This window comes from Hyla sarda, chromosome 1 (assembly GCF_029499605.1).
Source record: "Hyla sarda isolate aHylSar1 chromosome 1, aHylSar1.hap1, whole genome shotgun sequence".
Taxonomy (NCBI): Eukaryota; Metazoa; Chordata; class Amphibia; order Anura; family Hylidae; genus Hyla; species Hyla sarda.
In genome coordinates, this window is record NC_079189.1 from 606190988 (window position 1) to 606212724 (window position 21737).

At 47.3% G+C, this 21737-nt stretch overlaps 1 protein-coding gene across 1 annotated transcript in view; it reads left to right on the forward strand.

The window, feature by feature from the left end:
- The first annotated feature begins 4378 nt into the window (after window positions 1-4378).
- The window catches only part of LOC130298004 (oocyte zinc finger protein XlCOF7.1-like), a 52412-nt gene continuing 35053 nt past the window's right edge, over window positions 4379-21737 (forward strand). The window contains exons 1-6 of the mRNA XM_056550918.1: window positions 4379-4858; window positions 6372-6551; window positions 7494-7620; window positions 7704-7771; window positions 8315-8789; window positions 15099-16142. Coding sequence (XP_056406893.1) covers window positions 4781-4858; window positions 6372-6551; window positions 7494-7620; window positions 7704-7771; window positions 8315-8789; window positions 15099-16142 — 1972 coding nt within the window. The 5' untranslated portion in view covers window positions 4379-4780. The remainder of the gene's footprint in view (window positions 4859-6371; window positions 6552-7493; window positions 7621-7703; window positions 7772-8314; window positions 8790-15098; window positions 16143-21737) is intronic.

Below are 21737 nucleotides of genomic sequence, written 5' to 3' on the forward strand. Positions count from 1 at the left end.
TCTGTGTTGTCCCGGCGCGCGCGGCCCCGCTCCTTAGGGCGCGCGCGCGCCGGGTCTCTGCCATTTAAAGGGCCGCTGCGCCACTGATTGGCGCAGCAGGCCTAATCAGTATTCTCACCTGTGCACTCCCTACTTATACCTCACTTCCCCTGCACTCCCTCGCCGGATCTTGTTGCCATTGTGCCAGTGAAAGCGTTCCCTTGTGTGTTCCTAGCCTGTGTTCCAGACCTCCTGCCGTTGCCCCTGACTACGATCCTTGCTGCCTGCCCTGACCTTCTGCTACGTCCGACCTTGCTCTTGTCTACTCCCTTGTACCGCGCCTATCTTCAGCAGTCAGAGAGGTTGAGCCGTTGCTGGTGGATACGACCTGGTTGCTACCGCCGCTGCAAGACCATCCCGCTTTGCGGCGGGCTCTGGTGAATACCAGTAGCAACTTAGAACCGGTCCACCAGCACGGTCCACGCCAATCCCTCTCTGGCACAGAGGATCCACCTCCAGCCAGCCGAATCGTGACATCCATATTGCCTGTTTTGTCTTACCCGTATATCCAGACCTTCCCGCTACATTCTTTGACTCTGCACCTTTGCCACCTGCCTCGACCTTCTGCTACGTTAGATTATGCTACAGCCTGATCCTTCGGTACCTCGCCTTGCCCAGTTACCTATGTGGTTTTGCCGTGTTGGGGGGTAGCGACCTGGGTGTTGCCTGCTGCAGCAAACCCAATCCTGCCTTGCGGAAGGCTCTGGTGAAGACCAGACTCCGCACCCCGATATGGTCCGAGTCGTTAGCCACACAGGTTAGTGGATCCACATCCAGCTTCATAACAGCAAAACAGCCATGGATCCCACTGGGGTTCCTCTGCCAGATAATCTGGATCTCGCTTCTATTGTGGCGCTCCAGTCACAGCAGTTTGTCCAGTAGGCACATCAGTTGAGTCAGTTATCCGCCATGATGCAGCAGTTGCTTACTGCTCAACAACAACTGTCACAACCACAGCCTCCTCCTGTTCCAGTTCTGCCTCCCGCTGCTGCAGTCTCCTCCGGAATGAAACTCTGCCTGTCTCTTCCAGAGAAATTTGAGGAGGATCCCAAGTTCTGTCGTGGATTCGTTACTCAGTGCTCCATGCACATCGAACTCATGGCGGAACAGTTCCCTACGGAATGAGCAAAGGTGGCCTTCATCATCAGTCTCTTAACTGGAAGGGCTTTGGCCGCTTTGGGATCGCAGTAATGCTCTCACAACCAATCTCCAGGCTTTCCTGACGAAATTTCGGGGTGTCTTTGAAGAACCAGCCCGAACCTCCTCCGCTGAGACAGCATTGTTGAGTCTTTTGCAGGGCAACTCCTCTGTGCGTGAGTATGCCATCCATTTTCGCACCCTGGCATCGGAGTTATCATGGAACAATGAAACTCTTTGCGCCACCTTCAAGAGGGGACTATCTAGTCACATCAAGCATGTCCTTGCTGCCCGGGAATTGCCATCTAACTTGAATGATGTTATACAGTTGGCATCCTGAATTGATATCCGTTTCTCTGAGCGACGTGAGAAACAACATCAAGAAAGGGAGTCTGCATGACCTCGGCGCTTTCCTCGTCTGGCACCTGTCTTCCAGCAACCACCGCAACCCTCTACGTTGCCTCCCACAGTGGAGGCTATGCAGGTGGATCGGTCTTGCCTGACCCCGCATGAAAGGATTCACCGACAAACTGAGAATCTATGCCTATACTGTGCCATTGCGGATCACTTCTTATAAGATTGTCCTCTACGTCCACAGTCACAGGGAAACGCTCGCACCTAGGGTTTGATGGAGAGGCCTCCCTAGGTGTGAATACCACCTCTCCACGCATAAATTTGACTGTCCAGCTTTTTCTACCCTCCAAAGAGATGGTCTCTGTTCTTGCCTTCTTGGACTCTAGTTCCGCGGGAAATTTTATTGATGCCTCCCTAGTACATAGGTATCATATTTCTGTATCTCGCCTGTTAAAGCCCTTATTGATCTCTACGATCAATGGAGAAAAACTGTACTGTACTGTGCTGTATCGCACTGAACTGTTGTCTATGCAGGTTGGAGTCTCGCATAAGGAGAACTTGTCTTTCTATGTACTCCCTCATTGTACTTCTCCTCTCCTACTTGGTCTACCGTGGTTTCAACTCCATGCCCCACAGCTGGAATGGAGAACTGGAGAAGTTCTATGTTGGGGACTGCATTGCAACAACCACTGTATTCAAATACGTTTGACTAAGTTGCAACCATCTTCTTGTCTCCTGCCTGGTTTGCCTTCGGTCCTTCAGGATTTGGCTGATGTCTTCAGTGAAAAACGAGCTGAAGTCTTACCACCACATCGTCCCTATGATTGTCCTATTGACTTACTGCCTGGCTCCACACCTCCTTGGGGCAGAATCTACCCTTTGTCGGTCCCTGAAACTCAGGCTATGTGTAATTACATCCAGGAGAATATTTAGAAGGGATTTATCAGGAACTCTTCTTCCCCTGCCAGAGCCGGGTTCTTCTTCATGGAAAAGAAAGACGGGTCCTTGCGACCTTTCATCGACTACCGAGGATTGAATAAAATTACAGTAAAAAAACGCTACCCACTTACTTTAATCTTGAAATTATTTGATCGTCTGCAGGGTGCCTGAATCTTCTCTAAACTAGACCTTCGTGGGGCCTATAATTTGATTCGTATACGAGAAGGGGACAAGTGGAAGACTGTGTTTAATACTCGTGATGGGCATTTCGAGTATCTTGTGATGCCATTTGGACTCTATAATGCTCCAGCAGTCTTCCAGGAGTTTGTCAATGACATTTTTGTGACCTCCTGTACTCCTGTGTTGTCTATTTGGATGACATTCTCACCTACTCGCCCAATCTCCACACTTATCGTTCACACCTCTGCCAAGTTTTACAGCGCCCCCGAGACAACCATCTCTATGCAAAACTTGAGAAGTGTCCCGGTTACCTTTCCGCTGCCACGTGTAAACCTTATAAACCATCTGGAGGTAGCGCACACAGGGACGTCACTGACCTCCCGTGCTTGCGCCCATAGGAGCAGAGCAACGAAGACACGCACATGGTATGTTACCAGCGGCACGTCATCTTCGGTGCTCCGACCACTGCTCCTCCAGTCCTGGGATCTTTAGGCCATAGCAGTAAATCGTGACCCCGTACCAGAGGAGCTGTGGTTGGAGCACTGAGGTGGGGCAGTACACAGTCATACAGCCTGCAGCCATACACTGTATATGACTGAAAGCTTGAAAGCTGTATGTCTGTGGGGGGGCACCAGGAGGTAGCGCACACAGGGACGTCACTGATGTCCCGTGCTTGCGCCCATAGGAGCGGAGCGGAGCAACAAGGACATGCACATGGTAAGTTACCAGCGGCACATCATCTTCAGTGCTCCGACCACCGCTCCTCCGGTCCTGGGATCTTTAAGCCAGAGCAGTAGATTGTCACCCTGGACCAGAGGTGGTCGGAGCACTGAGGTGGGGCAGTTCACAGGCATACAGCCTCCAGCCATACACTGTATATGACTGAAGGCTGTATGTCTGTGGGGGCCACTGCCTACCTAATGTGGGGGGAACTATACTGCCAACCTAATGTGGGGGAACTATGCTACCAACCTAATGTGGGGTAAACTATACTGCCAACCTAATGTCTGGGGGAACTATACTGCCAAACTAATGTGGGGGAACTATGCTGCCAGCCTAATGTGGGGGAACTATACTGCCAACCTAATGTGGGGGAACTATGCTGCCAGCCTAACGTGGGGGGAACTATACTTCCAACCTAATGTGGGGGAACTATGCTGACAACCTAATGTGGGAGGAACTATGCTGACAAACTAATGTGGGGGAACTATAATGCCAACCTAATGTGGGGGGAACTATACTGCCAACCTAATGTGGGGGGACTATACTGCCAACCTAATGTGGGGGAACTATACTGCCAACCTAATGTGGGGGAACTATGCTGACAACCTAATGTGGGAGGAACTATGCTGACAACCTAATATGGGGTAACTTTGCTGCCAACCTAATGTGGGAGAACTATACTGCCAACCTAATGTGGGGGGAACTATACTGCCAACCTAATGTGGGGGAACTATACTGCCAACCTAATATGGGGGGAACTATACCGCCAACCAAATGTGGGGGAACTGCAACCTAATGTGGGGGAACTATACTGCCAACCTAATGTGGGGGGGACAATACTGCCAACCTAATGTGGGGGAACTATACTGCCAACCTAATGTGGGGGAACTATACTGCCAACCTAATGTGGGGGGAACCATACTGCCAACCTAATGTGGGTGGAACTATACTGCCAACCTAATGTGGGGGAACTATACTGCCAATCTAATGTGGGGGAACTATGCTGCCACTGTCCCAGCATTTGGAAGCAGGGAGAGCTGACCAATCCAAGTAGGCTTTGTATACAACAACCAGACAATCACTGGTAAGGTACCATACATCGCCGTAGAGGGGTAGTCTTATATGGCGAGTATATCCCAAACTCTATATTTTAACTTTAAAAGTTGGGAGTCGTCTTATACGCCGGAAAATACGGTATGTCTGTTTAGTTTTTATTTATTTTATTCTCATTGATCTCAAGAACCAGAACTTTCTGCGTATTTGTCTCTTCCTTTTTCCGTCTGTTGTTGTTTCTATTAGCAGCCGCCATTTCTCATCGTCTCCTCTTCTTCCCTTCAGGTTCCTCCAACCCAGGATCCTCTGCTGATATCTTCTATATAAGAGAATTCTCCTGGATGACCCATCAACCATGGAGAGAGACAGAAACAAGATGGCCGACAGGATAATAAACCTCACCTTAGAGATACTCTTCCGGCTTACTGGAGAGGTGAGGGATTCTGGGAGTGATGTCACATGACCTCATTCTTATCTATGTAATAACAGATGGATATGACAGGAGAGGTGAGGGATTCTGGGAGTGATGTCACATGACCTCATTCTTATCCATGTAATAACAAATGGATATTACTGGAGAGGTGAGGGATTCTGGGAGTGATGTCACATGACCTCATTCTTATCCATGTAATAACAAATGGATATTACTGGAGAGGTGAGGGATTCTGGGAGTGATGTCACATGACCTCATTCTTATCTATGTAATAGATGGATATGACTGGAGAGGTGAGGGATTCTGGGAGTGATGTCACATGACCTCATTCTTATCTATGTAATAGATGGATATGACTGGAGAGGTGAGGGATTCTGGGAGTGATGTCACATGACCTCATTCTTATCTATGTAATAACAGATGGATATGACTGGAGAGGTGAAGGATTCTGGAAGTGATGTCACATGACCTCATTCTTATCTATGTAATAACAGATGGACATGACTGGAGAGGTGAGGGATTCTGGGAGTGATGTCACATGACCTCATTCTTATCTATGTAATAACAGAAGGATATAACTGGCAAGGTGAGGGATTCTGGGAGTGATGTCACATGACCTCATTCTTATCTATGTAATAACAGATGGATATGACTGGAGAGGTGAAGGATTCTGGGAGTGATGTCACATGACCTCATTCTTATCTATGTAATAACAGAAGGATATAACTGGCGAGGTGAGGGATTCTGGGAGTGATGTCACATGACCTCATTCTTATCTATGTAATAACAGATGGATATGACAGGAGAGGTGAGGGATTCTGGGAGTGATGTCACATGACCTCATTCTTATCCATGTAATAACAAATGGATATTACTGGAGAGGTGAGGGATTCTGGGAGTGATGTCACATGACCTCATTCTTATCTATGTAATAGATGGATATGACTGGAGAGGTGAGGGATTCTGGGAGTGATGTCACATGACCTCATTCTTATCTATGTAACAGATGGATATGACTGGAGAGGTGAGGGATTCTGGGAGTGATGTCACATGACCTCATTCTTATCTATGTAATAGATGGATATGACTGGAGAGGTCAGGGATTCTGGGAGTGATGTCACATGACCTCATTCTTATCTATGTAATAACAGATGGATATGACTGGAGAGGTGAAGGATTCTGGAAGTGATGTCACATGACCTCATTCTTATCTATGTAATAGATGGATATGACTGGAGAGGTGAGGGATTCTGGGAGTGATGTCACATGACCTCATTCTTATCTATGTAACAGATGGATATGACTGGAGAGGTGAGGGATTCTGGGAGTGATGTCACATGACCTCATTCTTATCTATGTAATAACAGAAGGATATAACTGGCGAGGTGAGGGATTCTGGGAGTGATGTCACATGACCTCATTCTTATCTAATTAATAACAGATGGATATGACTGGAGAGGTGAGGGATTCTGGGAATGTATGTAGTGATATTAATGTGTCTCTTCATACACAGGTTTACACAGTAGTGAAGAAGTCCTCTAGTGGGCGGTGTCGGGCCCCTGTGTGTGAAGGATGGGGAAGAACCCTGAACCCAATCCCGGGGCCCCCACCTCACCCCCTGATACATGAGGAAATGGATGAACAGAAGATCCTAGAACTGATCAACAAGATGATGGAGCTGCTGACTGGAGAGGTGACCCTGCTGGGACATTATACAGTAATGGAGGGGTCTGGTGATGACTGGAGAGGTGACACTGCTGGGAATGCTGGGACATTATACAGTAATGGAGGGGTCTGGTGATGACTGGAGAGGTGACACTGCTGGGAATGCTGGGACATTATACAGTAATGGAGGGGTCTGGTGATGACTGGAGAGGTGACACTGCTGGGACATTATACAGTAATGGAGGGGTCTGGTGATGACTGGAGAGGTGACACTGCTGGGACATTATACAGTAATGGAGGGGTCTGGTGATGACTGGAGAGGTGACACTGCTGGGAATGCTGGGACATTATACAGTAATGGAGGGGTCTGGTGATGACTGGAGAGGTGACACTGCTGGGACATTATACAGTAATGGAGGGGTCTGGTGATGACTGGAGAGGTGACACTGCTGGGAATGCTGGGACATTATACAGTAATGGAGGGGTCTGGTGATGACTGGAGAGGTGACACTGCTGGGAATGCTGGGACATTATACAGTAATGGAGGGGTCTGGTGATGACTGGAGAGGTGACACTGCTGGGAATGCTGGGACATTATACAGTAATGGAGGGGTCTGGTGATGACTGGAGAGGTGACACTGCTGGGAATGCTGGGACATTATACAGTAATGGAGGGGTCTGGTGATGACTGGAGAGGTGACACTGCTGGGAATGCTGGGACATTATACAGTAATGGAGGGGTCTGGTGATGACTGGAGAGGTGACACTGCTGGGAATGCTGGGACATTATACAGTAATGGAGGGGTCTGGTGATGACTGGAGAGGTGATACTGCTGGGAATGCTGGGACATTATACAGTAATGGAGGGGTCTGGTGATGACTGGAGAGGTGACACTGCTGGGAATGCTGGGACATTATACAGTAACACCACTGGAGGGGTCGGGGTGATGACTGTATCATTGTGTGTCAGGTTCCTATAAGGTGTCAGGACGTGGCGGTGTATTTCTCCATGGAGGAGTGGGAGTATGTAGAAGGACACAAGGATCAGTACAAGGATCAGGTGATGATGGAGGATCAGCAGCCCCTCACATCAGCAGGTAATAGACATGACTATATACACACGTCCTCTCATTATTTGTATGTAAAGAATGAATTCAGTCTCTGTATGTGTTCCCTACAGTCAGATCCAGTAAGAGAACAGCAGCAGAGAGGTGTCCCCGTCCTCTTCTTCCACAGGATCAGGATCAGGTAGATGGAGATATTCCCTATGATCTGTAGAAGGGCTGTGAAGCTCTTGTGTTCAGTCTTGTTTTATCCTACAGTATTATATGCTTTATACTTGTGGAATGAGAAAGGTGGAGATGACAGGATAAAGCCGACCATAGACATTACATGTTGTCTGGATCTTCTCACAGTTTTCTGGCTATGGAGACTGCTGGTTGGAATAAGGAACCAACAGGTTGGATTTATACCCATCTGATCCTTTATTTCCCCCGAGACAAACCCCAGAGGTGTCTGGCAGGAGCTGATCTCCTCCACTGACACAACCTGAAGCCTGTCTAGCCATGGTGGATATACATGTGTATGAGGGTCCTGAGGTTATTGATCCATCATCTAATATCTATATCCAGTTTCTAGGAGACCTGCAGCTATGGGGCTCAGATAACTCCTCCTGTCATTTTTGTTCCTCTTGATATTTATTGATCTTTTCTGCTCATATAAAACATTCCAGGTGACTTCTCCTACTGTCTGATGACTTTTACAATATTTCTTTTACATCTTATGATTTAGGGTGAAGAGCTGAACATTTTTAATGCTCCAGAGACAGATGTGAGCGGTGATGAGCAGTATAAGGAGAACATTGCTTCTGGGAAAGATCTGAACTATGCTAATACTATATACATGAAGGAAGAAGAAGAGACAGATGTGAGCGGTGATGAGCAGTATATGGAGGACATTGCTACAGGGAAAGATCTGAACTATAATAATGCTACAGACATAAAGGAAGAAGAAGAGACAGATGTCAGCGGTGATGAACAGTATAAGGAGGACATTCCTACAAGAAAAGATCTGATCTATATTAATGCTACAGAACTAAGGGAAGAAGAAGAGACAGATGTGAGCAGTGATGAGCAGTATAAGGAGGACATTCCTACAGGGAAAGATCTGATCTATATTAATACTACAGACATAAAGGAAGAAGATGAGACAGATGTCAGCAGTGATGAGCAGTATAAGGAGGACATTCCTACAGGTAACCGTCCAGGTGAGTAGTAACTACTAAATGCATAAAAGAGTCACAGATTCTACAGTCACTGGCTGCAATATTTTTAGGCTCTGTGTCCTTTCCTGTCTTTTTTGCTGTAGGGAGAGGTGAGCAATTTTTTTTATTGGTCTGTATATTAGTACTATATGGCGGCCTACTATGGGGGAGGTTGTAAAGTGCTGGGAATTGTGCTGGAGAAAGGAGCCCCAAATTTATGTCAGTAGATTCTGCAGAGACAAGTTTTGGCCTGGAGAAGTCTTCATGGCTGTCTGGGCCAGATAGAAAAGAAAAGGTGAACTATTCCGATCAGAGGAGACGCCACTTGTGAGTCACCGGATGTAAATGTAATCTGTAATAGTGATGGAGGACAACCACCGGTGTACTATGTGTCCTGGCTCTTACCTCTGTCAGGTGACATTCTCTGTGCCATGTCTCTGCTGTACACCCTGGCCTTCCTCTTCTGGACTCCCTCCTGCTGCTTCAGACATAGCTGCAGTTTCCTCTCTGCCCTCTAGAGGCTTCATGCAAACACTGGCTTAGACTTCTAGGGCCAAGGTGCGCTCTCTAATAAATCCTCCTCCAATCTCTGTCAGGCACCACCTATAAGGGAGCACTCCTCCCTACCTGTGGTGCCTCAGTAATTGTGTAGTTAGTGCTACAATCGTAGGTGTTTGTATCCAGTTCTGTTTATCTGTGTGTTTGACCTCCGCTTGCTTCCTGATTCTGCTTCAGCCTTATCCCTCAGTATCTGTCTGCTTCTCCTGTGCCTAACCCTGATTGTCGACCACTCTTCTGTCTTCTATTCCTGACTGCTCCGTCTGGCTGCATTTGAGCTCCTCAGCTCTGCTGTTCTTACAGCTGCAGCTTAGCTAAAACAGGTAGTCAGCTCTGCTTCATCTGACTCTGCACCAAATCCTCCTATAGTGTCCGCTCGCCCCACCTGCTTGTATTCCCTGTGCTTGGCACCGGGGTGTTCTGGCCTGCAAGACCAGATACCAGTTACCAGGACCATTCTTGTGGCAGCGACCTGGTTTCTCCCCTGTGGCTATGTCCGGTTTCCGCATCCTGGAGCGGGATAAAGGGTGAAAACCAGGGGAACACTTCAATTACACTCCCAAGTCTGGTCCAAAGCCAAGTGGCACTGTGGGTCCACACACATAATCACTTATATGGTCTGCAGAGCCCGCGTGTACAGCTAGTATGTCACCAAGACCAACATCTACAAGGAGTTTGTATGTTCTCCCCTCGTGTACATGGATTTCCTCCCACACTCCAAAAACATACTGATAGGTGAATTAAGAATTTAGATTGTGATCCCCAATGGGCACAGGAAGCAATTTGTGACATGACAAACTCTGTACAGCGCTGTGGAATATGTGAGCGTCATATATTTATACACTGCTCAAAAAAATAAAGGGAACACTTAAACAACACAATGTAACTCCAAGTCAATGACACTTCTGTGAAATCCCACTGTCCACTCAGGAAGCAACACTGATTGACAATCAATTTCACATGCTGTTGTGCAAATGGAACAGACAACAGGTGGAAATTATTGGCAATTAGCAGGACACCCCCAATAAAGGAGTGGTTCTGCAGGTGGTGACCAAAGACCACTTCTCAGTTCCTATGCTTCCTGGCTGATGTTTTGGTCACTTTTGAATGCTGGCGGTGCTTTCACTCTAGTGGTAACATGAGACGGAGTCTATAACCCACACAAGTGGCTCAGGTAGTGCAGCTCATCCAGGATGGCACATCAATGCGAGCTGTGGCAAGAAGGTTTGCTGTGTCTGTCAGCATAGTGTCCAGAGCATGGAGGCACTACCAGGAGACAGGCCAGTACATCAGGAGATGTGGAGGAGGCTGTAGGAGGGCAACAACCCAGCAGCAGGACCGCTACCTCTGCCTTTGTGCAAGAAGGAGAAGGAGGAGCACTGCCAGAGCCCTGCAAAATGACCTCAGGCAGGTCACAAATGTGCATGTGTCCAACGGTCAGAAACAGACTTCATGAGGGTGGTATGTCCATAGGTGGGGGTTGTGCTTACAGCCCAACACCGTGCAAGACATTTGGCATTTGCCAGAGAACACCAAGATTGGCAAATTCGCCACTGGCACCCTGTGCTCTTCACAGATGAAAGCAGGTTCACACTGAGCACATGTGACAGACGTGACAGAGTCTGGAGACGCCGTTTGGCGGTGGGTCAGTAATGGTGTGGGGTGGCATTTCTTTCAGGGGCCGCACAGCCCTCCATGTGGTTGCCAGAGGTAGCCTGACTGCCATTAGGTACCGAGATGAGATCCTCAGACCCCTTGTGAGACCATATGCTGGTGCTGGGCCCTGGGTTCCTCCTAATGCAAGACAATGCTAGACCTCATGTGGCTGGAGTGGGTCAGCAGTTCCGGCAAGAGGAAGGCATTGATGCTATGGACTGGCCCGCCCGTTCCACAGACCTGAATCCGATTGAGCACATCTGGGACATCATGTCTCGCTCCATCCACCACAGACTGTCCAGGAGTTGGCGGATGCTTTAGTCCAGGTCTGGGAGGACATCCCTCAGGAGACCATCCTCCACCTCATCAGGACCATGCCCAGGCATTGTAGGGAGGTCATACGGGCACGTGGAGGCCACACACACTACTGAGCCTCATTGTGACTTGTTTTAAGGACATTACATAAAGTTGGATCAGCCTGTAGTGCGGTTTTCCACTTTGATTTTGAGTGTGACTCCATATCCAGACCTCCATGGGTTGATACATTTGATTTTCATTGATAATTTTTGTGTGATTTTGTTGTCAGCACATTCAACTATGTAAAGACGAAAGTATCATACAATTAGTTCATTCAGATCTAGGATGTGTTATCTTAGTGTTCCCTAAATTTTTTTGAGCAGTGTATTTATATATGAATATTGTAATTCTGTATCCTCACACTGATATTTCCCCCTTCTGTCCCCGCACTGATAGCATGTACTACTATTATTAGTGCCCCACACAGATTACCTGGTGGTGGCTGCTCGGTGATCCCACTGTCTGGTCTGTACCCGGCAGACATCACTAGCTGCTCCAGAACACCGCCTGCAGTATAGAAGTGATGTGGAAATCACGAGACAGAGAGCTGAGACCAGTTGTCCGAACTATTAGCCCCTTAACAACAATGGACGTAAATGTATGTCATGGTGCCGTGGTACTTAACGCACCATGACGTACATTTACGCTCTGCCATGACTGCGAGCACAGAACCGGTCATGCGCGGCAGGTCCTGGCTGCTATCAGCAGTCAGGGACCCGCCGATAATGGCGGACATCCACGATCGCGCGGATGTCCGCCATTAACCCCTCAGATGCCGTGATCAATACAGCAGAGATCCGATCATCCAGCATGGCGGCCGGAGGTCCCCTCACCTGGCTCCGGCCGTCTCCCGGGGTCTTTTGCTCTGGTCTGAGATCGAGCAGAAGATCACCGATAATACTGATCAGTGCTGTGTCCTATACATAGCACTGAACAGTATTAGCAATCAAAGGATTGCTATAAATAGTCCCCTATGGCGACTATTAAAGTGTAAAAAAATTAAAAAGTTAAAAAATGTAAAATAAAAAAGTTAAAAAATGTGAAAAATCCCCTCCCCCAATAAAAAGGTCAAAAATCAGTTTTACCCATTTTACCCCAAAAAGCGTAAAAAAAATTATTAATACACATAATTAGTATTCTTAAAATATATTGTTAATTATCCCGTACGGTAAACGGCATAAATGTAAAAAAAAATTAAAAAGTCCAAAATTGCTGCTTTTTTGTCACATTTTATTCCCAAAAAAATTAATAAAAAGTAAAGCCTAAGCAAAAATGTTACTGATAAAAACTACAGATCATGGCGCAATAAATGAGCCCTCATACCGCCCCGTATACGGAAAAATTAGGAAGTTATAGGTGGTCAAAATAGGGCAATTTCAAACATACAAATTTTGTTAAAATAGTTTGAGATTTTTTTTAAGCGGTACATATACAGAAAAGAATATAATCATGGGGATCATTTTAATCGTTTTGACCCACAGAATAAAGAAAACAGGTCTATTGTACCGGAAAGTGTACAGCGTGAAAACAAAACCTTCCAAAATTTGCTAAATTGCGGTTTTCTTTTCAATTTTCCCACATAAATAATATTTATTTGGTTGCGCCGTACATTTTATGGTAAAATAAGTGATGTCATTACAAAGTACAATTGGTGAGGAAAAAAACAAGCCCTCATATGGGTCTGTGGATGGAAATATAAGTTTTTAGAAGGCGAGGAGGAAAAAACGAAAATGCTAAAATAAAATTGGTCTGGTCCTTATGGCCAAAATGGGCCTGGTCCTTAAAGGGGTACTCCGCCCCTAGACATCTTATCCCCTATCCAAAGGATAGGGGATAAGATGTCAGATCGCCGCGGTCCCGCTGCTGGAGACCCCCGGGATCGCTGCTGCGGCACTGCGCTATCATTACAGCACAGAGCGAGTTCACTCTGCACGTAATGACAGGCAATACAGGGGACGGAGCAGCGTGACGTAATGGCTCCGCCCCTTGTGACGTCATGACCCGTCCCCTTAATGCAAGTTTATGGCAGGGGGCGTGACGACCGCGCGCCCCCTCCCATAGACTCGTATTGAGGAGGCGGGCCGTGACGTCACGAGGGGCAGAGCCGTGACGTAACGATGCTCCGGCCCCTGTATTGCCCGTCATTACGTGCAGAGCGAACTTGCTCTGTGGAGTACTGACAGCGGGGTGCCGCAGCAGCGATCCCCGGGGTCCCCAGCAGTGGGACCGCGGCGATCTGACATCTTATCCCCTATCCTTTGGATAGGGGATAAGATGTCTAGGGGCGGAGTACCCCTTTAAGGGGTTAAAATATGTTCATGGTCCTGTACGGTGGATGGCCTTAAAGGGGTTCTCCTGGAAAAAAAAATTTATTTATCAACTGGTTCCAGAAAGTTAAACAGATTTGTAAATTACTTCTATTAAAAAATCCAGTATAAAAAATCAGTACTTATGATCTTCTGAAGTTAAGGTTGTTCTTTTCTGTCTAAGTGCTCTCTGATGACACGTGTCTTGGGAAACGCCCAGTTTAGAAGAGGTTTGCTATGGGAATTTGCTTCTAAACTGGGCGTTTCCCAAGACATGTGTCATCAGAGAGCACTTAGGCAGAAAAGAACAACCTTAACTTCAGAAGGTCATAAGTACTGAAAGGATTAAGATTTTTTAACAGAAGTAATTTACAAATCTGTTTAACTTTCTGAAGCCAGTTGATATATAAAAAAAAGTTTTTTCCTGGATAACTCCTTTAAGAGTAAAAAATGAGAAAAAATGTCCGCTATATGGAATCCTTCCAGTAATCCTTCCAGTACTTATCAGCTGCTGAAGTTGAGTTGTTCTTTTCTGTCTAACTGCTCTCTGATGAGACCTATCTCGGGAGCTGTCCAGAGTAGGAGCGAATCCCCATAGCAAACCTTTTATGCTCTGGACAGTTCCTGAGACAGACAGAGATGTCAGCAGAGAGCACTGTTGTCATACAGGAAAAAAAAAACTCAACTTCAGCAGCTGATAACTATTGGAAGGATTAAGATTTTTTAATAGAAGTCATTTACAAATCTGTTTAACTTTCTGGAGCCAGTTGATCTAAAAAATAAAAAAAAATAAAAAAAAAAGATTTTTATTCCATTTACTGTGCGCCATAAAAAAAAGAAAGCCCAAAAAAGTCTTTAAATTGCTATATTCTGCCCCCCTATACCTGGTTTAGTTTCCCCTGTATGGAGCGGTGTCAGGATATTACTTTTTGCCTCGTGAGCTGCAGTTTTATCTTTATTATTTTGGGGTAGATGAGTTCTGACACAATTCTGACATTTCGTATATTTTTTGGTTAAAGGGGTATTCCAGGAAAAACCTTTTTTTTTGTCACCTCGCAAATTTTTTCCCTATTTTGCAGAATATTTTATGGTATAATAAAAGGTGTCATTACAAAGTATAAAAAACAAAAAAAACAAACCCTCATCTGGCCCTGTAGATGGAAAAATGTATTACGTCTCTTAGGAGAGGATGAAAAAAAAATTAGCATAAATGTAAATTTCCTGGGTCATTAAGGGGTTAGGCTCACACTATGGAATTTCTGGCTGGAGATTCAGAGTGTCGCCATAGGACTGCGCATGTTCTGTAGAAAGAATAAACAAGTCCATTCTTTCCGTGGCAAAATTTCAGCAGCGGAACATCCGCCGGCAAAATTCCAAAGTGTAAATCAAACCTTAAGGTTATTTCTTAAAAATAAATCTGTTTTATTCTCTGCAGATTCTTGTAGCAGGAGATCAGAGGAGAATCTTATATCTTCAGATTATAAAGCAGATGATGATATCACACAAGATACATATGAAGAACATTCCATTATCCCAGATACACCCTCAGCCCTTCACAGCCAAGATCTGTCATCTCATCCTGTAATACAAGTCCGACCTAAAGATTCATCACAGCAAAATATGAGGAAGCCATTTTCATGTGCTGAATGTGGGAAATGTTTTAATCAGAAATCACGTCTTCTTCTACATCAAAGAATTCACACTGGAGAGAAGCCATTTTTATGTTTACAATGTGGGAAGTGTTTTACTCAGAAACAATCTCTTGTTAACCATCAAAGAATTCACACAGGTGAGAATCCATTTTCATGCTCAGAATGTGGGAAATGTTTTATTCAGAAATCGCATCTTGTTGGTCATCAAAGAATTCACACCGGAGAGAAACCATATTCTTGTTCAGAGTGTGGGAAATGTTTTACTTGTAAATTATATCTTGTTAAACATCAAATAACTCACACAGGAGAAAAGGCATTTTCATGTGCAGAATGTGGGAATTGTTTTTCTGACAAATTACATCTTCGTCAACATAAAAAAATTCACATAGGAGAGAAGCCATTTTCATGTTCACAATGTGGGAAATGTTTTGCTGTAAAATCACAACTAGTTAAGCATCAAAAAATTCACACAGGAGAAAAGCCATTTTCATGTTCGGAATGTGGAAAATGTTTCACTCAGAAATCAACTCTTGTTAGACATCAAAAAATTCACACAGGAGAGAAGCCATTTTCATGTTTGGAATGTGGAATATGTTTTACTCAGAAATCAATACTTATCAGACATACAAGAATTCACACAGGAGAGAAGTCGTTTTCATGTTCAGAATGTGGGAAATGTTTTACTGAGAAATCAATACTTATCAGACATACAAGAATTCACACAGGAGAGAAGCCATTTTCATGTTCAGAATGTGGGAAATGTTTTACTGGGAAATCAAATCTTATCAAACATCTAAGAGTTCACAGAGGAGTGAAGATAATTCAGAGCAAAAATTGATGCAGATAACACATCTATATCTATATATTAACACATCTATATATTAACCATGACATTCATACATATATCATATACTGCATCTCCAAACTTGTTCCCAATTGTTAATAAAAGTTTTCTTTGCAGCATGCTGAGACTGGCACTTTTTTGTTTGTTTATCTTTTTTAAGCAAAAATGCCATAGTTTAACCCCTTAAGGACCAGGGATTTTTCAGTTTTTGCACTTTCATTTTTCTCTATCGGCTCCATTGGGGGACACAGACCATGGGTATATGCTGCTGTCTCTAGGAGGTTCAACATTATGGCAACAAGAAAAGTCGTCTCCTCCCAGCAGGGTATGCCCGCCCACAGGCACCGAGGTAATCAGTTTTAGCTTAGTGTCTAAGGAGGTAGACACGGTCTGGAGTTCTCTCCAGACCAGGTCTCATATTTTTTATTTTCCTAGGTTTAGGGACGTGTTAGTTTTTTTTATTCCTTTATCTTTCCTGTTTTCAGGTGGGGACTCAGGAACATAGCGTTCACTGTTTCCCCATTGCAATTGAGGGGGCACAGGCATCTTGGATGTACTGTTAACCCCCTCTCGCCAACGGTCAGCGCCTGGGGTTGTACCTCATGGGTCCGGGTCCCCCACCTTTCCCTGCTCGCCTCGCTTTTCAAGCCCGGCATGATGCATGTGACAAAATGCTGACTGAAGACTCCATTAGGTAAGTTCTTCTGACAGAAGGTGAGTATAATTCCCCCTTTTCTTGCAGGTCCTAGGATTCTTTATCCTCTGGAGACCCCCTACTTCAGCCCACTCCTCTTTATTGTTATCTCCTGAATTGTGGGGAACCCTTTCAGGCAATGGGGGCTTAAAATCTGTGGTGTAGGACTGTGCAAGTCTTTCCTTTTCTTCGGAGTCTATTCATTCAGACGCCGACACTACTTGGGCAGTAACTTTCATTTTGGCAGCGGAACACTGCTGACTCCTCCTGCATTCTCAGTGAGCGCGGACCCTATCTCCGGCCATATCGCTCATTGCGCCGGAACACAGCCCTGCTCTCCTGTCGGCAGCAGTTACTTTCATTTCAGCAGCAGAGCACTGCCGACTCCTCCTGCGCTTTCCGTGAGCGCGGCCCCTATCTCCGGCCATATCGCTCACTGCGCCGGAACACAGCCCTGCTCTCCTGTCGGCAGCGGCATGCTGCCGTCTGTGTTTTTTCTTTATGGGAGCGAGGACACCATTAGAGCCCGGCCATTTTCCTTCTCTGGCCGCAGGCCCTTGTCGGGCTTTAGCCCCGCCTACTCACAGCCGCGGGAATCCTTCTCTCTCTCCTTCTCTGCATGCGGCCAGTCCCTTTCTCTGCCAATCAGCGCTAAGCGCGTGCAGAGGGTTTCTGAGGGCCAATGAGTGGCGCCCTTTGGCTAGGCCGGTCTCTCTCTCTTCTCATTGGCTATGCTTTCTTCTCCCTCGCTATCTCCCCTCAGCCGTGTAGCGCTCCTCACAGCCGCTACCTTATTGGGGACACTTACATTGAGTGAGCAGTTACTTTAAAAATAAAATAAAATAAAAAAAATACATTTAAATAAATAAATATATAAGAATGGATGTGTCTGAGCCCGGAACTGTCCCTCCTTCTGGACAGATACCACGGGCCTGGTCACCTATTGTTCTTGCAGGGGTTAGCAACTCTACCATACTTGGCTCTGCTAAACCCACTTGTTCCGCCTGCACCACTGCTTCCCCTGCTATTCTATTTCTATCAACTTGGCTCAGGTCTCCCGTTCTGTGGTGACAGCCTTGGAGAGCTCCGCCCTACGCCGGCCCTCCAGAGGGACCCGCTCTCCCCCTATACTAACCGCTCTTGCAAGCGTCATAAAGGTGTTTCATCTGACTCACCTCGTTCCCATTCACCTGGAGAACTTGTGGTTGGAGTTTCCGATTGGATACATATGACATGGTGCACTCCTTGGTTTCGGCCATAAGAGACACCTTCCATCTAGAGGACCCAGGAACTTCGGACGTGGCTCCAGAAGTTTCCTTTCACAGAGGACAGCACGATTGGATACATCTGATGTGGTGTACTCATTGGTTTTGGCCATAAGAGACACCTTCCAGCAAAAGGACCCAGGAACTTCGGACGTGGTCCAGAAGTTTCCTCTCATCAGGGTCTTCGGGCGTGGCTCCAGAAGTTTCCTTTCATAGAGGACAGCATGGATAATCCTGATGTGGTGTATTCATTGGTTTCGGCCATAAGAGACACCTTCCAGCTGAAGGACCCTGGAACTTCGGACGTGGTCCAGACGTTTCCTCTCATCATGCCCGACCTCTTCCAGGGCTGCCTCACCTCGTTCCCATTCAACTGGAGAACTTGTGGATGAGGTTTATGATTCGGCCTCCGACTCATAGGAACGCACGGATGCCTGATGTGGTGTACTCATTGGTTTCGGCCATAAGACACACCTTCCATCTAAAGGACCCAGGAACTTCAGACGTTGCTCCAGAAGTCTCCTTTCTTCGTGCCCGATCGGCACCTAAGACTTTCAGCTCTCACGCTGAATTTTACGCCCTGCTGACATCCGCCTGGAGGCACCCTTTCAAGAAGGTTCAAGCGCGGTATCCCTTCGCCATAGACCTCATTGCTCGGTGGACCTCCTTTCCAACTGTGGATCTACCGGTCTCCCGCCTCTCTAAGGTGCCTACCCGGCTGTTGGCTGATGCGGCTGCCTTTAAGGATCCAGCGGACGGTGGACACTTTGGCAAACCTTGCCTTTGAGACAGCAGGTTCTTCCTGCTTTTGCTTCAGCCTGGGTGTCAAAGGCCCTTTCAGTATGGTCTCCCAACTCCACCAGGGTAGTCTTCAAGATCCCTCTAGAGGATTTGTTTAATCTAGCTCTCCGATGCTCCGCAGCTGGAGATTTTCTGTGTTCTGCTTCCATGCGCAGCCACTGTGCTGCCTTTGCCACAAGCTACCTAGTAGCCACTGTCCCTCCATATGGCTTAAAGCCTGGAATGTGGACGCCGCCTTTAGGAAGTGAGGCGACGGGCGGAGAAGAGTTCTTTATTACCTCTGGACAAGGCTCACAGAACCGCTTTCCATCGTAAGTCCTCCTTCTGGTTCTGCAGACCTTTGGTACCATCAAGGGGTACCAACAAAGGCTCCAGCCAGGCGCTTTCACAGGAAGAGGGCTCCCTCCTTCCGGACCTATCCGAGAGGTCGGCTATCCTTTCCGGCCGTTTTGCGGCCCCATCAGGCACCCGTAGGCCTTCCTCGGTCTGAAGGGTCGCCCCCACCCACCGACCTTTCTCGGGTGGTTGGCGCCTCTTACTCTTCTGGGACACCTAGACTACGCACATTCAGGACTCCTAGGTCAGGGATGTGGTAGTCAACGGATACAGGATCAAATTTGCTTCTCTTCCTTGGGATTGTCTTTTTCTTTCCTGGACCCTCCGGTTCCTCTCTCTAGCGAAAGCAGTTCGGGGAGCGCCCCAGCTCCTTTTTTACCCAGGGAGTTATTGTCCCGGTTCCTTCAGGGTAATGTTTTCGAGGTTTATTCCAACCTCTTTGTGGTCCCCAAGAAAGGCGTTTCTGTTCGCCCACTCTTGGTTCTCGAGTATTTCAGCCAGCATCTTCTGACTTCCATCCCGAATGGAGTCTCTCCGTTCAGTGCTGGCGTCCATGGTTCACGGGGAGTTTTCATTCCTCAGTGGACATCAAGGATGGCTGCCTCCACATCTCATTGTTTCCCGGTCATCAGCGGTAGCTCCGCTTTGCAGTTCCGGACGGTCATTTCCTATTTTGGCTCTCCATTTCAGTCTGACCACTTCTCCACGGACCTTTCACAAAGTCCTTGCACCTGTGATAGCCCCTTTTACGGACAATGGTTGTTTCCGTGATTCCTTACTTGGATGACCTCCTGATCAGAGCTCCAGCCAGGGCCCAGATCCTTAAGAGTCTTAGTCTCAACCTCCAGACCTTGTCTCACTTCGGTTGGGTGTTCAATCGGGACAAGTCCAACTGCTCTCCTGGGGCTCCAGTTCGACACGGCCTCTACCCGCTTTCGTTTTCCGCCGACCAGTCGGCTGACTCTCTTATCAAGAGTCCGATGACTTCGGCACCCTGATCCAGTTTCCATTCGCTTTTGCATGGATGTCCTGGATCGGTTAATGGCGGCCATGGAGGCCGTGCCATTTGCCCAGTTTCATCACCGACCTCTTCAACTGGTGATTCTCTTCTGGTGGGACAGGTCTCCATTGTTTCTCGACCGCAAGATCGTTCTCGGGGCCTTGGTCCCCCAAGAAGCCCTTTTACCCTTCAACATGTTTGGGCCTAGGGCAATTCTTTCTTGGCTTGTTTCTTGGGAAATTCCCTTCGGGGCGGAACTCAAGTTCCGGCATCTCAGTGATCTTCATTCCGGACGTTTCTGGGATGTGGTCTTTCTCAGACGGTCCTCAGCCGTCCAAGGCAAGTGGTCCCTACATCCGGAGGTGTTTGCAGTGACCTGCAACCTCTGGGGCGCTCCAGGCATGGACCTCTGCACTTTCCGCCACAATGAAACCGTTCCCTTCTATTGTTCGGGCTTTGCCCTTCCTTATGTTTCCTCCCCTTCCTCTCCTTTTGGGGTCCTGAGGCATCTCACAGCAGAGGGCGTTCCCGCCATTCTCATGGCCCAGACTGGCCCCGGCGGGCATGATATGTCGTCATGGTCAGGCTCCTGAACGACTTACCGCTGCGCCTTCCCTATCGTCCAGACCTCCTGTATCAGGTCTCCTGGGCCACCTCTATTTACTGTCTCTGCTTTTGATGGCGTGGCCGTTGAGACAGCGGTTCTGAGGACCCGCGGTTTCTCTTCCCAAGTGGTTCGCACCATGCTGAGGGCTCACAAGCCTTCCCCTGCAAAGAGTTACCACCATACCTGGCGGTCTTATTTCTGTTGGTGTGACACTCAGCCTTTTTCTTCGGTCGTGGTTGGCTTCAGCTCCCTTAGGGGTCAAAGGTTAGGCTGTTTCCATTCTTTTCCAACGTTCTCTGGTGTTCAATTATCATGTCCGAACATAGTTCAGGGAGCGGCACAAGCTGCCCCTCCTTTTCAGTCTCCTTTTTTCCCTTGGGACTTGTACTGGGTCTTAGATGCCCTGCAAGGCCCCCCTTTTGAACCTCTCAGGGACATTTCTCTTTGCCTCCTTCCCCGGAAGGTGGCATTCCTTATTGCTCTTCCCTCTGTTAGGAGGGTGTCAGAGCTGGCAGCTCTCTCCTGCAATTCTCCTTTCCTGGTTGTATACCAGGACAAGTTGTTTTGTTTTCCATCCAGGTCCGTCCTTCGTACCTGATATGGTTTTGACTTTTTCATCTCAATGAGGACATCGTCCTTCCATCCTTTTGTCCGGCCCCTTTTCACCCCTGGAAGCGTTTGTTCCACAACCTGTTGTGGTCGTTGGACAAGACAACCATTTTGGGAGCTTACCGCTGCAAGGGGAAGATCAACCCTTCAGGGTTTTGGCTCATTCCATCAGTTTTTCAGGGCATCCTTGGCCTCTGCTACGTGGCTTCGGCCTTGCAGTTCTGTGAGGCGTCCATGTGGGCGTCTTTGCACACTTTCTCAAGGTG